The 22,639-nt window shown below is 48.2% G+C and overlaps 1 protein-coding gene across 1 annotated transcript; it reads right to left on the bottom strand.

Annotated features, from left to right (window-relative positions):
- Nucleotides 1-1,478: 1,478 nt before the first annotated feature.
- On the bottom strand, nt 1,479-22,628 carry Pnldc1 (PARN like ribonuclease domain containing exonuclease 1). Its single transcript, XM_055615866.1, has 19 exons — nt 22,553-22,628; nt 22,076-22,133; nt 21,683-21,756; nt 19,211-19,250; nt 18,229-18,352; nt 17,959-18,047; nt 15,825-15,925; nt 12,596-12,672; nt 12,245-12,388; nt 11,215-11,284; nt 9,479-9,564; nt 8,393-8,448; nt 7,168-7,232; nt 6,805-6,858; nt 6,625-6,667; nt 5,240-5,339; nt 4,797-4,972; nt 4,595-4,693; nt 1,479-3,409 (listed from the first exon to the last, which is right to left on the bottom strand). The coding sequence occupies exons 1-19, from the start codon at nt 22,626-22,628 to the stop codon at nt 3,346-3,348; spliced, it is 1,596 nt and encodes a 531-aa protein (XP_055471841.1). The 3' UTR covers nt 1,479-3,345.
- Between the last annotated feature and the right edge of the window lie 11 nt (nt 22,629-22,639).

Below are 22,639 nucleotides of genomic sequence, written 5' to 3'. Positions count from 1 at the left end.
TATCTCATTAGTTTGGTAATTTGTCTTCATTTAATATTAAAATTTTATGTATGCCAAAGAAGGAAATTATGATTAGTAAACATTTGGGTTTGTTTTTTTGTTTTTTGTTTTCTGTTTTCAGACAGTCTCACTATACAGCTCCAGCTGTCCTCCACTTCAGGCTGGCCTCTAACTTGGAGAGCCACCTTCCTGAGTGCTGGGATTAAAGGCATGCACCACTGCACAGCTTAAATGCTTGATTTGTGTACTTAACAGGCTTACATGCCTGAGATCATCTGAAAAGATCTTAGGTGAAAATGGGCTGAATGGGAAAAAAAATCTAAGAAACTCGTCCTAGATGATGATAGAAGATATCACGGGAGTGGATTTATATCTCTAGTCTTTGTAACACTCAAAGCCTTTCCTGGGGACTGAAGAGAGAACATACTCTTCTTGCAGAGGACCCAAGGTCAGATCCAGCACCCACATTGGACATCTCACAACCACCAGCAACTCCAGTTCCAGCGGATCTGACATCTTCTGGACTCCTCCAGCGCTGCAGGGACGCACATCCTTGGCGGTCGGTCACACACATGCATACATAATTTTTTTTTTTTTTTTTTTACAAAAGAACAACTTTGCCAAAAGCAAAGGGCATACTGTTCCTTTCTGTCCCCAGTGACAACAGCTTGGACACTGGACAGAGGCCCATCCTGTCAAGGGTCTCTGTCCAAAAGTTCTATTCATTCTCGGACGGATGGTCAAGAGTTCCCTGTAGGTGTCATACTACTCGGGGCACTAGGGGTAAAAGAAAAGCAAAGCCAAGTAAAGACCAAAGAGGAATGAGTACTGTGTTGGGCATGGTGGTCAGGCTCTCTATAGAAGTGGCATTTGAGAAAACACGTGGCTGATGTGAAGTCACGTGACTTGGACTCAATGGCAGCTTAGAAATTCTATGTTGAAGCTGTATCGTTCCCACTGGTCCAGGACAGGACACTCACCACTGCCTGAGGCCAAGATCTTCAAGGTGGACTTACACTTTCCCACCATGATGTGATTTCTCCACAGGAGGGGAAACCAAGAGGGGCCCTGTGACCTTAAACTTCCTGGACTGGGACCTAACCCTTTTCTCTTTAGTAAGATAGAGGCCTCGGGTACTTGTAAGCACTATGACACTATGGAATATGGCATCAATGAGTCAGAGCTTAGCAGGCACAGCAGCCTGTCAGAGCCTCCAATACCGGTTGAAAATGTAGGATTTGTAAAACAGCAATAAAGGGGGAGGCTCATGATTTTCAGCTGAGGGTCCCTGCATGTCCCTTTAGTGACGGTGTCTGTCAATCATCTCAGGGGAGATCAGGCCTGCCCCAAAAGTCAAATTCTTGGCTTCTGGGCTTAATTTATTTAGAATTTTGGAAAGCTGAAGCAGAGACAATGGGATGAATGCCAAAACGCCTGAGCTCCCAAAAAGCAAGCTCTTGAGAGAGGCTTTATTTGGTTTATTTTTTTCTCAGTTTTAAAACCTTAGCATGGCCTGTTCATGGCAGACCTCTTACATTCTGAAGAGTTTGAGTGAAGTTATGGAGAGATGGGGGGAAAACATGCTGATAGAACAGTAATTTTCCATCCAGAGATAAGCGTCAATGCTCGTGGGATGCCAGGGCTGGCAGCCCACATGCCCTCGTGGGCAGCAAGCTACAGAAACCTCCCCGAATCTAGAGACAGGAAAGCCATGTGAAGGTGGGCTGGCACCTGAGGTTAGCCTGAGTTCTGCCACCCAGGCATCATGGCCGTCAGGGAAACAGAAGCCACATATGGGAAGCTGACACGATTTGGTCCTACAGACCAGAGAACAAAATGTCAATTGGCCTTTAGTCCAGCACCCAGGAAGCAGAGGCAGGTGGGTTTCTGTGTTTGAGGCCAAACTGGTCTACGTAGAGAGACACTGGGTACCTCCAAAACAAACAAACAAACAGAACAAAAACACCTAATGAGATGTGAAGACACCCAAGACCCTGGTACCAAAGGATTTCACTTGGGCCCCTCAGAGGAGCAGAGGGAAGCTAAGAAGGTGGACTGCAGTAAGGAGGCTCTGTGGACGCTGCCTGGAAGCAACAAGGTCAAGTCAAAGGGGGTGACATCCGGCAGCTCCTCCGTCTGGACCCTGCTGATAGCAGTGGGCGCATCACCTGAGGAAAGTGGCCGCTATCATGGGAGAGTGAAGTGTGGGTACAGGGAAGTGTACTCAAAACCAGCCCATCTCCAGGGGACCATGTCAGCCCTGGTGGAACGAAGGTGCCTTCCCAACTAAAGCCCATGTATGATGTCAGTAAAAGTTGTCAATGTGTGGCTGTGGGGACTAGATGAGAAGGGGCTCAATACAAGCCAGGGAGTGCAGACAGGCCCAGCTGTTTGCAGGCAGCAACATGAGCCACCAAAGAGCTGAGGTTGCTTCAGGTGGGAAGGGAGTGGGGAAAGAAAAGGATGAGACTCCTTAGAGAGATGACATTCAAGCCCCAATTCACTGAGAATCTGGGGTGGGGGAGATCAAGTTAGCTCCACCCCACAGCTTAGAGAAAAGGGGCTTGGGTCATCGGTCTCGTCAGGTCTGGAGAGAAAACGGTATCGTTCCTCTCTTCATCTGGAAAACTGAGGTCTTTAAAGCTCTGGAGAGATGGCCGCGTCCAGTCTTTGAGCAGTACCATCAAAGTAGTGCGCTGCCTGCTCCGACCGTGTAACTTGTGAAGTTCACACGCCACCTGCACTGCTCGGCTGGGGCAGAACCAGCAGGAGTGGAGCCCTGGGGGTCCCGGACGCGGACATGACCTGGTGACTCATATCACACCATTCTGTGACAGTGCCTCGTGCTTTTCCTTCATGGCATGACCGTCTGCGATTCCTCTTCATGCTGTCCCGTTCAGGGTTTGCTCTCTCCTGTTCTTCTCAGGAGCCTGGAGCCCTGGAGGTCACACTGTTCTTTGCATCCCGGTGTTGGCCAGATACTTGCACTGCGGTGCTCACATGGCATCTACTGCAGCCACAGCAGTCCATTCCCCATCTTTGCCAGCTCCTTGTCCAAACAGCCCCTTCGTGCACACATACCTACCAAAATTCTGGGCATCCTAGAGCAGTGGCTCCAAGCCCAGAGGCCAGAACTTCTCTTGACAGGTAGGAATGCATTGGCCATGTACAATGGTCCCACATACAAGGGTTTCTTTATCATCAGTCATATTTACCTTCACAACAGAACAAAATATCTATAGAGGAACATATGGGTCTGCCGGAAACAAACTGATTTATACAAATGAGCCATGAGGGCTGTCTCAGGAAGCTCGTTCAGAAGCTGAGGAGCTGAGCTCAAGGCACTCAGTGGCTGGATCTTCCCAGGAGAAATGCAACGATGGCCCAGGAGGTAACTATGCTGCAGACTCTGTAAGACAAAGACACAAGTCAGAGGCCTGGACGAGGCAGAGTCTTTCCGGGGTCCAGAGGCAACTGGTACCAACTCTGCTCTCCATTCCCTCCTACCAACATTGTTCAACCAAATGTGTTTTGTTTGTTTGTCCTTTTGTTGTTTTCTGAGACAGGACCTCAAGTATTCCAGGCTCGCCTCAGATTTGCTATGTGCACAGAAATGACCTTGAGCTTCTGATCCTCCTGCCTCCACATCCCAAGTGCTGGGGTGACAGGCGTGCACCCCACATTTAGTTTAGGTGGTTCTGGGGATTGAACCCAGAGCTTCAGTCACTAAGCAAGCATTCTACCAACTGAGCTACATCCCCAGCACAAAGGCCTCTTCAACCATTCTTCAGGTGCCAGCGCTGGCCTTCTGCCTCTCAGGGATTGTCCATGACAGTTATGGCTCCTAAGGAGAAACTCCAAGTCTGTTTTCTAGTCACTTGTGCTTCAAACTCAACTGTGACTTAAGCCTTCTCAGGGCTGCTGTTTGCCTGGTCCCCTTCCCACCACCCAGGCCGGGCCATTTCACAGCCATGCTAGCTCCCTGATGCTTCTCAGCCTCTGTTTCCTCTATGCTCCCCACCCCCACTGGCACAGGAGACAGCAAGGCTTTGTGACCTCCTTCCTCAAACCTTCAACGCTGTTTCTCTCGTGTCCACCGTCCTCACTGGGGTAGCCTATCGGATGGAGCCCATTCCTTACCTTATCCCCTCTTTCCTTGTTCCCCTTCACTGGCCCTCCACTCACCAGGTACCTCCATTCGAGGGCTGTGGGCCTGTGCCTGAGTGGTGCTCCCAACAGCCTGGCTCACTCCTTACTTCCCAGAATCTTACTTAGACTGCCATCATTTCTGAACTGTCTCCTCCCCCCAGGTCTCTCCCCACCCTTCCTTACATTTTAACCTGCACATCACCAATATAGCTCATGGTCCACTCACTTCCTTTTTTGCATTCCTATTAACTCCCACTAGCCGAGAGTTCCACTTAGGTTCATCAATAAGGCAGGGCCCAACACTCCAGTGGGACATTCTGCATAAGCTTTGCTTCACACCCGTCAACAGCCGCTTGACAACTCAGAGCAGCTAGTGAGCTGGGCCAGAACCAGAACACAGGGGACCCCGGTGGGCAGAAGAGTGGCCTTCTGCCAGGTCACTCACTGTAAGAGGCATGTGATGTTGGGGGAATGTCTCCAGTACCGGTACAGGGAGACCTGCAGGGTTGGGTGGCTCCTGTACTCCTTCAGGACACTGCGGGCACTGCCAAAAGAAGTTTGCTCACATCAGCAGGCAATGCGGCCTCAGCCACTAAAGGCAAAGAGGCAGTGAGGATAACGAGGGAGGCTTGGAGCGAGGTACCTACTCCTTAAACTTATTGGTCAGGAGCAGGAACTGGCTTTGCGTGAACCGCCTGACATCAAACTTGCAGAGATTCTGGAACTCACGGTAGACCTGGTGCTCGCTCACCCCAGGCCACCGCCTGACGGTGAGGATAAGTACAGGAGGGCGGATACTGGGGTAATCTGGGCCAGCAAAGTTCTAGGAAAACAAAATCAAGAGTTCTCCACACTTACTAATATTTCATGCAACTTGAAAATGCTACAAGAGTCTAGAAAAGGCTCTGTTTGGGGCTGGGAGCAGGCGACAGATAGAGGGAAGGAGCGAGTCTGTGTGGGTTTCGACAGAAAAACAGAAGAAACAAGGGTCATGGGGTGTGGACCTCCTCCTCAGCTCCCACTGTGTCATCAGAGCCTAGCTACCTGCCACAAACTGAGTGAGGTGAGGGAGCTGAAGAGGCGTACTCACGATCTTTGGGACCCCAGCTCGGATAAGATTCACTTGGTTCACGTAAGGCGCTAGCACGTTGAGGTATTGAGGGAAGGCGGGCTCACAAACAGGATCGTTGCTGCTGCATGGAGAGAGAAAACCCCGGGCACTCAGGCATGCAGACTTTTATGCAGGTCCTCACCACAGCTAAGGTTCTGGCTGGAAAACAGGGAAGGGAGCTGCCTCAGCCACCTCTCCTTTCCAACCCTCACAAATCCTGGGGCTCTTTTTGCTGGGCTTCCCCCCACCACACACTAAGAGCTTCTGGTCTCTGCTGACCAGCACTGGCAGCAGACTCAGAATGAGAGGCCCTGTTTGGAGGAAGCACCACTTTATAATCTCTGAAGTGGCATCATCCTTGACTCTAATTGGGCATCCCTTGCTCCCAGCTACATCCCAAATGCAGATCCCAGGAGTAGTCAAGGCACTGGGCAGGCCCAGACAGCCATGAGCTTCTCTAAGCTAAGAAGGGCTCCCCACCCAGGAAAGCTAAAAAGAACAAAGGGAGTGAGGCACGGGCCCAGAGACTGAGGTGTGCTGTCCAAGGCAGCCCCCTCTGTAGCAGTACTCAGCGCCTGAATGCTGCCACACCAGAGGAAAGAGGGAACCAGCTGGCAGTTTCCTCACATGAGCTAGAAGACTCAAATCAACTCGTCATACAGTATTTGTCTCTGTAGCCAAAAGACAAATAAAGGTGGTTCCTAAATTATAGTCCAAAACGCTTCTAGGCCAGTCCTGAAGAACAGGTCACAACTGTGATCAGATCCTTCATGGGTCCACTGCCTCCCATGAAATTAATGTGACCCACATAACAGCTCCGTCACATGTCAAAGGTGCCCTTGGTATCCATATGCCAGCTCAGGGACATTGGGGTGCCACCATCAGGAACAATGCATCGTGTTCTGATTTGGGTTCCTGTGTTCATCCATCCAGGTGCTTTTCCAGTCACTGCCCTCCCTGCAGCCTTGATGAAGCCCTGTGACGTCTGTCTTTCATCTGAGCATCTTATCCTCTCACCTCACTGTAACCTGCAAGAGCTATGAGAACACCTGTAGCTGGTAACGCCATGGGACCGAGAAGGAGGAGTTAGGACTCTAGTCCAGCCCTGCTGTGCGGGTCCTCTGATAAACACACACATCTCCCCATTGCCAAGACACTGCAGGACCCAGGCAGGAGGCAGCGTGGCAGGAAAGGGCTCCTTGGAGCAGACTGCTGGCATCAACACTGCGCTGGCTATGGGGGAGACACCCACATACTACACATCTCTTCTCTTTGGTGGTCCTGTGGCCCAGGGGTCCTTGTTTACAACACGGGCTTGCTGAGGCCTGAGGCCTTAGGAACAGGATGGAAGAAAGGACACTCACCCATGTACCCTCTGCAGGAGCAAGTGTGCCACTTTCAAAAGAACTAGAAGAAAAAGCCAGGTGTAATTGATCTCAAGGCTTGTGGAAAGTAAAACCCAACACTGTGTGCAACCCAACATGAACCAAACAAAGCCCAGTGCATATTGCAGGGCAGAATGCCCGTCCAGGGAAACCTGTTACCTGAGCCACAGAGGAAGGCATCATACGCTGCTTCGTGGGGGCACTTGGTCTCAGCTGCAGTGGTTTTCCAAAAGAGACAAACAATCAGATGGGATTAGAGGACATCCTGAGGAAAAAGCCTCTCCCCCCATCCTACTCAGCAACCGTGGCAATTTTGGCGCTGTCACCCTGGTCCTTGCCGTGCGGAGATGGCAGACTCTATCCCACACACTGGGCAGTCTCTGGCTTAGCTTATCTATAAGGCAGAGTTGTGTGCAGCAAAGCAAGGCAGGCCAGGAAGGAACTCCCCACCCAAACCTCCACCTCAGCTCAGCCTCAAGGCACTTGGCCAACTATGTAAGGGGCCTGCGTTCAGGGACATACCATATTTTTTACACTGTTTTGCATGAATAATCACTGGTCCAGAACTCTTAGTTGGATTTAAGTTACTATTAGGAAAGAAAAAGAGGGGTAAAGATCAATGCACTAAAAGTGACTCCTCATCCCCAAGCTTAAGTTATAGAGACACATGCTCAGCACACCCTTTTTTAAAGGACAAAGATCTAAGCATGGACAGATGAGGCCTTGATGAGGCCACAAACAGGAAAAAGATAAAGGGACTCTAGCTGGAATGTTCCAGGCACGTGGCAAACATCTGGATAGCACCTGAACAGGTGGCTGTATGACTTGTGGAGCTTGGAGTCTCAGGGCCTAAGCAGTAAGTACAGAGATAATCGTATCATGTTCTCAGGCACAGACACAAACTCCAGGATCTAGTGGCATCAGATCACCTGGCTGCCTGGAGCAGGAGGTACTGAAGAAGCGTCTGGAGCCATGTAAACTAACTTGGTTGAAGGAATGCAGTTGGCAGCAGGCATTCAAGCCAAGAAGCGCAGAAAGCAGTGAGGAGCAGATCTGGCCCTTGTGGGGAGCAAGGCTGAAGACCATGAGTGAAGGTGCTCCAAAGCACATGGAGACTTCAAAAAGCACTGAGATCACACAGGCCAAGGCAAGAAGACTGAAGGTTCAAACCGACCTGGGCTACTCATTGCGCTCAGGGCTAGCCTGGTCAACTTCGCAAAACCCTGTCTCAAAGTAAAAATAGTTTTAGAAGTGTTGGGAGCTCAGAGGAATAGTGCTTGTCTAACATGGAAAGACCTTAGGGTTGATCCTGAACAGCAATTACAATCCTGATAACAGAGTGGAGACATCTACAGAGAAACCTGAAGTGGACACAACTGGGTAGACAGATGTGAGTGAGGAGGGTCAGCATCTGGCAGTAAGGACATCTCTACCACAATTGCTGCCACACAGAATCTTTCACACCTGTGGATGCTGAGATTCTCTGGGCCCTCACTTCCCACTGTGAAATGGCCACAGTGACTGTCCCCGTGCCACACATAGCCATCAGGGTTATCAGGGTTAAAACAGTTGTCAACAGCAGTGACAGCAGCTAAGTTTCAACAAGTACAGACCAGGTGCACGACCCCACCTCATCCTTCCATGTGGATGACATCATCTGGTCTGTCACCTAGTTACTTAAGGCTTTTATCCACTCATGTCACAGGGGATGAGGCTGCAGGCCTTGCTCCAGAACCACCTTCCTCACCTGCTCAGCACGTCATACACTTCCGACAGGTTGGAGACTCTTGGGAAACGCAGCTCCTGCAATCATGAAGAAGGAAGCACTGTGCTGGGGTCACAGTCTGCAGCAGGTCCTACGTGGACCTGGCAGATGCTGGCCTCAACACCATCCCAGAGTCAGGAGACCAGACTCTGCAGGCTTCCCAGAAGAGACCCCAGTAACCCTGGCTAGAAGAAAGTGTCACCCACGGAACTCACACCTTCTGTTTAGGGACAGAGGCATGGGGGGGGGGATCAGAAAGCCTTGGGGGGGAGGGATCAGAAAGCCTTGAGCAATGTCAGATTATTGAGTCCCAAGATCTAAGATGGAGCAAGTGAAGATCAAATACTAAGGGCCCCTTTGGGCAGAAATGCTCTGATTTCGGCTCCCCCTCCTCAAATAGGCCATTTTAAGCCATCATCCCAAGGCTTTAAAACACTTGCTCTGTTATTCTGTTTAATTCCTGAAAGCATTTAAAGTAACTGAATGCTTCTCTTTTCCATATGTAGTGTGTGACCTGGGCTACAGGACAGTCACCTGGGGAGCTTTTAGTATATTACCTGGCTCTACTCTAGACCACACATGAAGCAGAGGAGCTGGAATCAGTTTGCAACCTCCCTCGTGATTCTAACTCTGTCAGAGAACCTATGACTTCACTGCTGGACAAAAATGGGGTTTCCTCCAGACTTTACTAGGTAGGGGTCCCTCATCCTTTAGGATGATACTTTCTAGGTATCTCTCATAGGTTTATAAAATATGTATTAAGCTCTAAAATAAATTAGACCACACATGACGCTGTGTACCTTTAATCCCAGTATGTGGAAGGCTAGGGCAGGAGAGCTATCATGAGTTCAAGGTGAGCTTGAGTCACCTAGCCTGTCTTAAACCCTGTCTTAAAAACCAAAACAGAACCCCCACAAAATTACTGCTCTGTTGTACAATGAAAAGTATACCATTTACCTACAAATACATCATGGCTGGGGGGAGGGAGCTGGGAATATGTTAAAATCCAGAGAAAGGTACACCTGTACGGACTCAACAGCCCCTACTCCAAATCAGTCCACTCATTACCTTCCAGATGTCCTTTGTCACATTCTTGGTGTCAATGAGGACAGGGAACAGGCTGTGGATGTTCTGCTTAAACTGATCGTAGCTTTCTGAGGGGAAAGGTCCAGGTGGGGACAAATGAAGTTGTGGGTTGGTGGAAACAACACGGACTCACCCTCTAGCCCAGCCCGTCACCATCACTAGCACTGACTAGTAAAGCAGAGACCCTGACAAGAACCGGAAGTGTTCCTAGTCCTCAGCGAGGGCTTTCAGTCCCAGCTATGCCACCACTGTCACTTTCTGTGGTGAAGGGCACACGGTTTTCCACCAAACTCAAGATGCCCACTGCCATCATCAGCTAATTCATCCTCAGAAGCTCAGGAAGACAGACATGAAATCAATTATAAACGGCCATTCAGGGGCTGGAGAGATGGCTCAGAGGTTAAGAGCACTGACTGTTCTTCCAAAGGTCCTGAGTTCAATTCCCAGCAACCACATGGTGGCTCATAACCATCTATAGTGAGATCTGGTGCCCTCTTCTGGTATGCAGGTGTTGATGCAGGCAGACTACTGTATATATAATAAATAAACAAATCTTTAAAAAAACAAACAAATAGATGGCTATTCAGAGACTAGTCCAAAACAAATCAACTGAACATTTTATAATCAAGCAAAGCACTCTGAGAAGAAAAAGGGTTTTAATAGACTCTTCATAGGTTACACTCTATGCAGTTACACTGCATACAGCTCATGAAGTTTACTACAAACAAAATCTCACCACACACACAAACAAAAAGGCCAGGGCAGCTCCCAGCACACTCCCTTTTCCTTCCAGCAGTATCTGCTGTCAGGTCCCACCCTGGGGTCCTTGTGCCCAGCTCCCTGTGATCTTTGATACCCAACTGTTGACTTCTGAAAAGTCCTAACCTCCTCCACCTGCCCACCGGCCCCTACTCCCCACAGATCCCATATGCATTATTTGGCTACAGCACCTCGCCACAGCCACAGGCCCCAGGGCCATAAGGACACCCCCCACCCCCCAGCTGCAGTAGCTTTTCTATTTGCCTTACTTCCCTTCTTCCACCCAATAGTTTTTTTTTTGTCTGCTCAGGCTTTCTGAGTGCATCTTACTTATTTGTCTCTAATTCTTCCAAGATGCTCAAACACAGCTGTTCTGTCCGGCTGTTTGGTTTTGCAGAACTCCCTCTGAGAGCCTTCTGTCCCTTCTCATCAGAGTACAGCCCACCTTTACAAGTTCATTTACTCCTGCCACCACCCTGAGCTTGCTACTGCCACATCACCTCACAGCTAAGCTGAGAACCAGCGGAACCAGCTGGAGGTCAGCTGAAGGTCATACACACATCCTGGCGGGTGGGCACCACCCACTACATGACATTGCCATTTGTCCAACAATAGAATCAAGCGTGGGGAAGCAGCCCAGGTAGCCAAGGAAATGGCATCTGTTAGGTTTATAATGGCATGAGGGGAAAAAAGCCAACCTGAAGCCCAAATATGTAGTCTAAACTAGTATGTAAGAACTCAGCACAAAGGAAAAAAGCCACAGCATTAAGCAATGAGCGGTGCATTCTCTGCTTCACACATTTCTGATTTTGCCCAGTGTCACACAATGGGCCTAAGCAGCTTCAGTCACAGGAAGAAGGTATGAAATCAGATTTGCCCTCCCTGAGGAAGTCTGCTGGTCTCTGCCCAGATGGAACAGACGCAGACTGGTAGAAAGGAGAGCACGGCTTCACCCCTACCTGGAAGAGGTCGGAAGAACTTCTCATGGAGGTGCAGGAGGTCCATCATCATGTTGTGTCCTACCAAGGGCTACTTGGAGTAAAGCAACAGGTGAGAGAGGGGAAATTCTAAGAATAGGGTCTGACACCTGATAACCCAGCTTCATTGCCTTTCAGATCCCACGTAAGGTAATGGGGCTGCTGAGATGGAAGGAGGGAGGGAAACAGGGAGGGAGGGGGAGAGAGCAGAGAGACATAGACAGAAAGCCGGAGAAGAAGGGGGAAGGGGAGACCTGAGGCAGGGTCCACCTGGGAATCTGTGAGGCAGACACAATTTCTCTAAGTAGTTCAGGTAGCTGCTGTTAAAATTCCTGCACCGCTGCAAGGGACAAAGACGCAGGAGCATCTCACGCAGCCTAACCCCCCATGAGGAAAGCAAGGCGGGCTCCAGGAACCCACAGGCCAGGTACCAAAAACAGAGTCCCCTGATGACTTCCTAGTAATTTAACTTATGTTATGTGGGTATTTGGGCTGCATGTATGTCTATACAGCACATATGCCTGGTGCCCACAGAGGCCAGGAGGAGGAGTCAGATCAAAGATGACTGTGAGAGGCCCCACAGCTGCTAGGAGTTGAACCAGGATCCTCTGTAATAGCAGCAAGTGCTCTTAGCCACTGAGTCATCTCTATAGCTCCCCAAAATCACTTATTTTTAAAAGGGACATCTCTAATCGCTTCTTGGCCTTTTGAATAAGGTTAAGTAAAGAAAGAGAATTTTTTAAATTTATTATTATTTTTATTTTACATACACTGGTGTTTTGCCTGCATATATGTGTGAGGGCATCAGATCCCCTGGAACAGGAGGTAGACAGTTGTGAGCTGCCATTGGGAATTGAACCCTGGTCCTCTGGAATTGCAGCCACTACTCTTAACCGCTGAGCCATCTCTCCAGCCCCCAAAGAAAGATAATTTTATTGGCACAGAAACCTTCAAAATCTACCACCATAAATACAAGATAGGAAAACAATACCAGGAAACAAGAGTTTCCTACCTTCTGGGCTTTCACCAACATCTGAAAAAAAACAGAAAAGCCTCTTGCGGAAAGAAGAATCTGTTCCTTCCAACAGCTGACTTGGTCACAAGAGGCATGCTCAAGGTACCAGCGATGTGGTGGGCTCACCTTCTTCACAATCACCTGCCATGAAGAGAGATGGGTGGGCTGAGTGCCTGGGAATGCAGCTGGAAAGCAGATGTCTCTTTGCCACAGAATGAAAGGACAGACAGAAACCTTTCAGAGGCCAGATCTGGCTGAAAGAGAAAGAGAGAGGGAAAAAGAGAGACAGAGACAGACAGAAATGGCGTGAGGGAACCGAGAAGAAGGCACACCTAGGTGAGGACTCACCCCCTCCTCTTTTAGCACTGTCCAGATATTGGGGAGGGCCTGCCTCAGCACCAACTGGACCTCAAAGGCTTGGAACCCTGCAGTGAGGAAGCACAAGGCATACACAGGATGTGGGACACTAACTATCCAACTTTCCTTCCCCATAGGGGAAGTCTGGAAGAAAGAGAAGCTAAGAGGGACCCTGGGACTGGTGGGCTGCACTGGAAGCCTGCTTTCAGGACGCCCGAGCCTATGTGTATGTGTGTCTGCTATGATGGTCTAGGACAACATCCTCAAAGGTTTGGATCTCAGGAATGCTCTTCAGTTGGAGACACTCATGTGGTTGTTTCTGTAGTTTGCAGCTGGTATCAACCATGTTAGAAACTAATATAATTACAACTTATAAAAGGTGCTTCGATAGCAAAAACATTAAAAATAACACTTACAAAAGATAACTACTAGTTTTCTTTTCTTTTCTTTTTCTTTTTTTTTTTTTTTTATTTCTCTGTGTAACCTCTCTGGCTGTCCAGGAACTCACTTTTGTAGACCAGACTGGCCTCAGACTCACAAAGATACACCTGCCTTTGCCTCCCAAGTGCTGAGATTAAAGGCATGCATCAACGCCGCCCTGGCTATAACTAGTTTTTCAAACAAAATTATTTAGTAAACTGGGTGTGGTGGTGCATGCCTTTGCTCCTAGCACTCTGAAGTAGATGCAACCAGATCTTTTTGAGTTTGAGGCCAGCCTGGTCTACATAAAAAGTTCCTGGCTAGCCAAGGCTACCGTAAGACCTGTCTAAAGAAATAAAATAAAAAGAGGGGCTAGGGAGTCGGCTCAATGGTTCAGAGTGCTTGTTGCTGTAAGACCTGGGTTCTGTTCCCAGCATCCACTTGGTGGCTCACAACCACTCAAACCTCCAATTTTAGAAGATCCAATGCCCTCCTCTGACCCCCACGGGCACCGGGCACACACATGTTGCATATCCATACATACATGGAGGCAAAGCACTCATACATGTAAATAAGTCTGAAAAAATTCTTTTCTTTTTTTTTCTTTTCTTTTCTTTCTTTTCCTTTTCTTTTAGGTTTTCTGAGACAGGGATTCTCTGTGTAGCTGTGTGGCTGTCCTGGACTTGCTTTGTAGACCAGGTTGGCCTGGAACTCAGAGACTGGCCTGCCTCTGCCTCCCTGGGTGCTGGGATTACAGGCGTGGAAAGAGACACTGTTACACATACTTCAAACATCTGACTGGATTCACATCTCCTTCCATACTCCATCTGCTGTGATATGTTGTGGTCCTTAAACACTTGAAAATGAAATAAACAAACAAAAAACCTAGGCCAAAAATAGATATGAAGGCAGAAAAGAGAAAGTTGCCAGCTCGAGTGACTTTGGGGGGTTGGGAGGTTCATTGAGGTTTTTGGGGTGGTGGTTTTGTTTTGAGACAGGGTCTCAATATGTACCTCTGGCTGGCCTGGAACTTGCTATGTAGACCAGGCTGGCCTGGAGCTTATAGACTCCTGCCTGTCTCCACAGTGCTGGGGTTAAAGGCGTGCACCCCCAGGCTGCTGGCTGCAATGGTCTTTGTATACTGTATGACATTTACTCCAGTAATACCTTAGGAACTGGCTGTCGCTAAGGAACTGTCATTATGACATGAGAACTACTGGCCTGCTCTGTGCCTTGCTTTTGGAACAGCTCAAGCCCATTTCTGGTTTGCACTCTATCTTCCAGACACTCACATGGTTCACTATGACAACACCAACAGAGAGCATGCATATATATGGCCTTTGACCTCATCAGAAAGGTATCCGTCGAGAGGCTGTCAAGCTTATGGTAACAGAGCCAAGTTTTTATTTTGCGACAGTTTCATGTAGCCCAAGCTAGACTCAAACTCACTACAGAGATGAGGAAGACCTTGGATTCCTGCTGCTCTTGGAGTGCTAGGGTTGCAGGTGTGTGCCACCACACCTGACTGTATGAAGTGCTGGGGACTGAACCCAGGGCCTCAGGCACACTAGGCGCTCTACCCACTGTGCTACAGTCCCAGTCCTCAATATACCTATCTTTTATTGAAAGCTTAAAGTTAAATGCCTAGCAAACACTGAGTCTTAAAGTGACAGGTTTCTCCATTTGAGGGAAATGACCGAAAACACCCAGTTCTAAATAATCTCAGTTCAGTTATTTCCAGTACAAGTTCTATTCCATCAAAATTAAAAAAGAAAACAAAAAGACGCTGGAGAGATGGCTCAGTGATTAAGAGCACTTGCTGCTCTTACACAGGATCTGTGCTTGGTTCCCAGCGCCCACACGGTGGCTCACGACTCCAGCCCCAGAGGCGCCAACGCCCCTTCTGTCCACCTTGTGTATCGGACATGTGTGTGCTGCACAGACACACATGCGGGTGAAACAGCCATACACGTAAAATAAAGAAAAAAAAAAAAACATTTGAGGAACAGAGCTGGGGCTGTAGATATATGTTGAATGCATAAGGCCCTGGATCTGACCTCCAATGCATGCACTTGTGCATTCAGCTGATCCGGGACTGAAGATGCCACCCAGGTGCTTGTCCCCAACCCAGACACTCGATTGCTGTCCACGGCAGCAATGCTGTCGGCATGTTGGTTTGTTTTTTCCACACTTAGGTTGACACATGGAATTTAAATAAAAGTTGGCCAAAGGCTGAGGCTCAATAAAACTAAGAACATTACTTCCCACCAAGGAGGTTCTTATGTAAAATTTCCTTTCTGAGCTAGAGCAGCCCGCTTTCCAGTACAGCAACTGCCAGCAGAGGCTGAGCCTAGCGTAGCCTGTGCCATGGTGCAGGCAGGTTCTGCCCCCATCGTTTACCACACCAGGACAAATGGCACAAAAATGCTCACAAGTCACAGCTCAGCCACACTTTGAAGACAGTTCTGACCTCACAGACCCCACAGCAAAGGGTCCACAGACCAGGCCCTGAGCACTGCTACACTAGGTCATTCCCAAAAGTCAGTATAACAAGGCTTTCGGGTAGGATGGAACGGATTGGCTCAATGTAAGTCAAAAAGCTTTTGAGACTTGGGAATTCAGGTCAGGACTTTCATCCCAAGGATCAGCTAGCTACCTACTGAGCAAATGCCTCAGACTCAGTCATGAGGGAGGCATTTGGGATCAGGACTTATGAGAAAGAGGATGTGTTCCACAACTCCTGGTGCATTGCCATGACAACCCCCTTCTCTCCGGTGGAGAGGAATAGCCTCCTGCCTACCAGAGATGCCAGGCAGAGTCATCTGGTCACCTTCCTCGGCCAGGTCCAGCCACTGAGTCACCTTATCGATCACCACCTTAATTTGGTCTTTATCCAGAGAGCTGAAAATGGGCACAGGAAAGCATAAATGTTGGCGGAGGTCATACCAGACTAGGACCATCTTAAGACTAAAACGTGTTTGGAACCTCTGCTTTTAATGCTGTGACGCCATAGTGAAAATTAACAGTACCAATGAAAACAGTCATCTGTTTTCCACGTCTTTTTGTGAAAGAGGAAGGTAAACTCTTGTTCTTCACAGGCCCACGGGAACACAAGTCTGCCTTGATGGGGTGGACGGAAGAAGAGTAAGGGGCTCTAGCCAGTGAACACTACTGTCAGGACTGGCTGGCTGTGGCCCCCAGAGAATTTGTAATAAACTGGCTGGAATATGGATGAACCCTTTGCTCCTCTGTCAGAAATAGAAGCTCTCTCTCTCTCTCTCCAACATTTGAAAATAACAAAAGATTAAAAATTCAAATTGTTTCCCTTCAGTTTTATTCTTGAGTTTTGAGGACCATTTAATTAGTGCTTAAGAGGAAAACCAACAGGGCAGGCAAGCTGTAATTGGCAGCTGAGAGAAGTGAGACAAAGAGGAGGAGGCGAGCCAGCCATGCCTTTTGAGTTAGGGTTCAAGAAATCAAGCAGATTTGGCAGTGGAGGTCAGCAAGTCACCTGGAGGGACAGGAGAGAGACAATGGAAAAGTCCAGAAGGTCTGAGCAAGCATGCTTAGAATCCTGGCAGGTGTCCAAAGAGAAAAAAGGGAACGTTACCTGCTTTGAGTTAGCCTGCTTTATTGCAGGCTTAGCAATAAAGTTCTATAAGTGACTTCCTGTTTTTCCTTTCAAAAAAATCTACATTTTTTGTATGAATATCAGTACCAAACACACACATACGTACACACACACACACACACACACACGCACACTCAAAAAAATTCACAATTACCCAAACCATATGAAAAAAACACATTTCAGAATCAAAGCTAATTTTCTTTTTCTTTCTGATGAAGGTGAAAAATCTCAAGCCCAAAAAGCTTAAATAATTCAAAACTGGCAATCGACCAGGACCCAGGCTGCCACCTCTCTGTGCTCTCTGTGGTCACTGTGGACCTTCGCACAAACAAGTGGGAGGCTGAAAGGGGCTGGGCCTGCCGAAGGAAAAGAAAGCAACCTTGCCTCTCCCCCCCCCCCTCCCCCCCCGTGACAGAGACAAGCCCCATGCTGATCCAGGCAATCTAGGGTCCACACTGCAGCCTCCCACAGAGGCTGGGCCTCCCACACAGTTATCTTATAAATCCCACAGACCCAATTCCTATCTCTTTGAGTACCAAACTTAAGACTTAATTTCTTAGCCAGGCAGTGGTGGTGCACGCCTGTCATCTCAGGACTCAGGAGGCAGAGGCAGGCAGATCTCTTGAGTGTGAGGCCAGCTTGGTATACGAAGTGAGTTCCAGGACAGCCAGGGCTACACCCCCTCCCCAAAGAAAAAGTTAATCACTTTTTTCATTATTTCTGTTTTTCTTTTCAGAGATAAGGGTCTTGCTATGTAGCTCAGGCTCTCCTGGAACTCACGATCGTTCGGGTGCATTCTCCTGAGTGCTAGGGTGACCAGTGTGTGCCACTACGATGCATGTAAGGGTATGTGTGCTGGGGATGGCACAGAAAACAACCTGCCCTTTCTAAGTGTTCTCTGCTACGCTAAGAGACAGGGTTTCTGTCACTCACTGGCCTGAATCTCACCAAGTCAACTAGGCTGGACAGCCAGCAAGCCCAGGAATTATCCTCCCCCTGCCTTCCCAGTGCTGGGATTACAAGCACTTAAAAAAAAGGCAAACCAAAAAACACGGGTTTTATTTATGGATCAAGCTGGGGGTCCCTCATGGCAAACATTTTAGCAAGTGAGCTTTGCCTCCCAAACCACAATTCATTTTCAAGATTAAAATAATGTTCACAAGGGAGCTGAAAGGGGAAGCTGAGGAAAGTGTTCTCCCCTCTCAGGGGGTCAGGCGGTCAGAGCCAGCCCATCGGAGTGAGGATGATTTGAGCAGCCAGCCTCCCCCTCCACAGAGGAGGCAACTGGGAAGGCAGACCCTACCTTCGGACTCTCCAGTTTCCTCTCAGGATACTGTGCTTAATTTTCTTCTCCTGTTCTTCATTCATATATGGGATTCCGTTCTTGAGGAACTAGAGACAGGAACAGAACAAGGTGATGACTGGTAAGAGCTGTCCTGAAGGCCAGGCAGCACAGTGAAAAGAAATGCCTTGGCTTTGGGTAGACACGGGGGAAGGTGGGTGATGGTGGGACATGGTGATGCAGAACTTTTAGAGTTCCTCTCCACAAGCACTGCCCCTTCCAGGTGCATACCTTGTTGTAGTCGAAGCCATACTGATTCAAAAACTGAACACTAGACGCCTGGAAAGAGAATTCTGAGTCCAAGATCCCAAACGTTGTGGGGAAGAGAAAGAAGTTACAGGAGTGAGCTACATACCTACAGAGCAGAGAGAATGAGAGGAAAAAAACCTCAAACTGGTATAAAACAGAGAGGCTAACCAGCCTGGCACATACAGCAAGCAGGGATTGATGTTCATTTCTTATTTTTTTTAATATTTATTTATTATGCATACAGTATTCTGTCTCTATGTCAGGAGAGGGCACCAGATGTCTTTACAGATATTTGTGAGTCACTATGTGGTTGCTGGGAATTGAACTCAGGACCTCTGGAAGAGCAACTGGTGCTCATCATCTCTGAGCCATCTCTCCAGCCCCTTCATTTTCATATCTTAAGTATCTACTTGTTTTCTGAATGCTAAATATATTTCAGATGCTCTGTCTAGGGGCCAAAGAAAACAGGCAGTGATACCGTCCTTGGGGAGAAAAGTCTAACGAAGAAATAGGCCCAGGACACACCCAAGGGCCCCAGATATTCAGCCAGAGCAGCAGGTTATTGCCCCAAACACACACACACACACACACACACACACACACACACACACACACGCCTCCTACAGCAGCTTCTAGGCAGATGTGCCCCAAAGGGTGCAGCATTCCTTTGACTGCTGAAGCCTGAGAGCTACCAGGCAGCTAAAACATCTCTCTCAACCTTAACACACTTTACTACTTTCCCAAGATGCATGAGGGTGGGCTGAAGGAAACAAGCTCCAGAACACTTCAGAGGGGCAGGCGAGGCCCAACAGAAAAGCTACTGCTTCCAATCTGCAGAGCACAGCATGCATGAAAGGGCCAGAAGCCAGAGGACAGCGTCCAGGACAAAGTGACTCAGACAACCCAGGTGAAGCTGCCAAACAAAGACGGGAAAAGCTGTGTGTATGACAGTCGGTATACGTACTTGTTGGACTCTCCTTCAATGCTGGAAAACACAGACAGTCCTGGAACAACAACAGCACAAGTAATGAATACCAGAGACAAAGCCACCTGGGGTCGACCAAAGCCCAGACATTTCCCAGCATGCTTTGCACACACAGCCACAGTGGCGGCTGCAGAACAGCAGCACGTCCTTACTAAAAACAGACATACAGCACGAGATCTGCCACACCACAGCTTGTGCTGAAATTACCACAATGGAATTATGGCCAGTTTTCCGAGCACAGAAGTATTAAATCTATATTCTCACAGCTTTAAAACCAGCCAGGAGATGGCACACGCCTGCAATGGCAGCATTCGGGAGGTGGAGGCAGGAAGATCAGCAGTTGAAGAATTTGGCTACATTCTTTCTTGAGTGGCTAAAGCAGGGAGAATTCTATTGAGTTTGAGGTCATCCTGGGTTTCAGTGTGAGATTCTGTCTCAGGAAAACTAAAAAACTGGGGCCAGTGAGATGGCTCTTATTACATAAGCCTGATGACCGGAGTTTAACCTCTGGGGCCGAGGTAAAGGCCGAATGTCAGAATGTACCCACATTACCTTCTGACCTCTGCATGTCCTATACTCATATGTCATAAATAATAAACTCTTAAATTTTAAAAACTCAAAACCACCAACAAAAAAAGAGCAAATTTGACCACTTTAAAAATTCTGTATTATTATGTTACATAAGCCATTCAAAGCGGAAAATAAACAAACCAAAAAAACTTAGTATCAATTTCTTGTACTTCTCAAATAGAGATTAAAAACAAAACAAAACAAAACAAGGCAGCAAAGCACCAGAATAAAGGGGAAAACAGATGGAGGCATGTACACACGCAATAAATGTTCATCTCCAGAGAAAGCAGGGGCCAGTAAAACCAGGCCCATAGCTCGTTCTTCATAATTCATTTTACTGAAACGGTCAGGGCCCCCATTGCAATGGCCTTGTAGAAGAAATCACATGACCTGCAAAACCTAGGTGCTATTAGCCCTTCACATAAAGCTGTAGACACCAGTATTAGAAAATGCAAAACAAAATCAAATTTGAGTCTTTTTTTTTTTCCCCAAGACTATCAGCTTGGGTTAAAAATTTTCAGACTAGCCAGGCACAGTGGCACATGCCTATGATCCTAGCACTTGGGAAGGCAGAGGCAGGCGGAACTCTGTGAGTTCCAGGTCAGCCTGGTCTACAAAGCGAGTCCAGGACAGCCAAGGCTACATAGAGAAAGCCTGTCTCAAAAAAAAAAAAAAAAAAAAAAAAAAAATCAGACTCCTAATTCCGCAGGTGTTTTATATGTGAATGTACATTCGCTGTAGCTGGTGTCAGGGCTGAGAATGGGGGGTGGTGATTGGCAGGGTTCATCAACACTTTCACGAACACACTCCAACTGAGCAGTCTCACTGATGGAAGTCTCCCACACGCACACACGCAGCAGTGTGTGAATGTGAAGGCCATTAATAACAAAAGCACACTGTTAACAAGTGGTTACTAAACTACCTTATTTAGGAGGCTAAGTCCTAATCTGTAGTTAGTAACTCTATGGAACTCTGAAAATAAGCAGGTCTGTTTAACACAGACTTCCAAACTCCATCAGCTGAAAAATCAAAACACCACAATCTAAATGTGTACACTCCTATAGTGTTTTTCTTTTTCTTCCCCTGAGACAGATTATCTCTGTGTAGCCTTGGCTGTCCTGGACTCACTTTGTAGGCCAGTTTGGGCTTGAACTCACAGGAATCCTCCCGCCTCTGCCTCCCTGAGTGCTGGTAGTAAAGGCATGTGTCACCATGTCCAGCTTTGTAGGTTTTCTTTTAAAAATCACACACACTGGGCCTAGGGAGATGTCTCAGTGGTGTCCGGGGATCCGTTTCCCAGCATCCACATGGTGAGTCACAGCAGTAACTCCAGTCACAGGGGATGTGACACCCTCGTCTGACCTCTGTGAGCATGCATGTGGTACACACGCATACGCATGCAGGCAAAACACTAAAGACATGAATCTAAAATAACGTTTAGTCAGATACACTCACTGACACAACATATACTTTTGCTCAGATGATGGAATAGGCTTAACAGTGACTGTTTCTGGTCTGTTTTAGGCCACGCAATAATGAGGCTGGTAAATTCCTGCTTGGCCAAAACCCAGTACTTTCACACTGTAAATGCTCCAGGTAGTATACACACACCCACACACACACACACACACAGGCCACCACCTTTCAACACTGTAAATGTTCCAGGTAGTATACACACACACACACACACACACAAGGCACCACCTTTCAACACTGTAAATGTTCCAGGCGGTGCACACAGAAAGACTGAAAATTGAATAAGCATACAAAATAATCCTTGGTGTCTTTGAAAATGGTCAAAGTTGGTTTTACCCACAGGAAGCCCAGACAGTAAAACACCTTCTAGAATGATCGTAACAAAGAGCTGATCATCAGACTCACCAATCTGACAGATTGTAAACTGCTGAACACTCTGTCGGGTCTTCAGATACCACTCAGAGGGCAAATCAAAAAGGCTGTGGAGAAAGAGGCATCTTTTCGAATAGGCAAGGGGATCAGATGTAGGCACCATGCCTCTGAGCCAGGGCCCACTACTCTCAATCAGGGGCCGATTATCCTTGTTACCACAACTTGGGAACACCTACCAGCATTTCACCAACAAAAAAGCTACACCTCTCAACCCACCAAAAAACACCAAAAAACAAAAAAACAAAAAAACAAAAAAAAAAGCCAAGGAGCCTGCTGAGACACAGGTGCAGCGCCAGCTGGCAGGGGCTGGCTAAGGAGACACAGGTGAAGCCCTTCTCTGTTGGCTGTAAGACAGCATAGCAGTACCTGATCTGTTGGGGCCGGGACAAGTTTGAACGCAGACCTGTGAACTCTATGTCCAGACCTACGGGAGAGCAAAATAGACAAGAGTCCTCAGACACAGGGCAAGCCATCACCCTTCGCACTGTAAATGCTCCAGGTGCTACGCATGTACATGTATACACGTACACACAGTCACACACACACACAGCGGAGGGGCTACACCTGGATACTCAAGAAGCCAAGGCAGTCAATAAGGGAGGACAGGAGCGGGTGTGTCGTCTCGAGCACCGCTGTCCGGGCAACAGAAGCAAGGGTTGTGGTCCGATTGCTTCAGGACCCCCTGGATGAGTGGTAAAGGAAGTCCCCTCTCCTTCCTGAGGACGCTCTCTGAGCTCCTCTGGCCTGGAAAGCCATCCTGGACTGGACCACGCACATATCAGTCCCCAGGCTACCCCTGGCAGGCGACTCTGATGACAGGCCCTGCAACCCCAGGCACCTTACCCACGAAATCCGCACCCGCGACAAGCTCCTGCAGGAGTGGGAGGCTCTGCTCAAACTCATCAGCGCCCACGTCCATAGCCGCTAGTC

Source organism: Psammomys obesus, unplaced genomic scaffold (genome assembly GCF_907164565.1).
Source record: "Psammomys obesus unplaced genomic scaffold, mPsaObe1.curated_primary_1811, whole genome shotgun sequence".
NCBI classification, from domain to species: Eukaryota; Metazoa; Chordata; class Mammalia; order Rodentia; family Muridae; genus Psammomys; species Psammomys obesus.
This window is presented reverse-complemented; position numbering and strand designations above follow the sequence as displayed.

Excerpts from the sequence above, each read along its gene's own strand:
- Pnldc1 (XM_055615866.1), bottom strand. The coding sequence starts at position 22,628 with ATGGACGTGGGCGCTGATGAGTTTGAGCAGAGCCTCCCACTCCTGCAG. Across the intron at positions 12,389-12,595 it reads CAGTGCTAAAAGAGGAGGGG|GTGATTGTGAAGAAGGTGAG; the intron begins GTGAGTCCTCAC and ends TCTTCATGGCAG. Across the intron at positions 9,565-11,214 it reads GTTCTTCCGACCTCTTCCAG|AAAGCTACGATCAGTTTAAG; the intron begins GTAGGGGTGAAG and ends CTTTCCCCTCAG.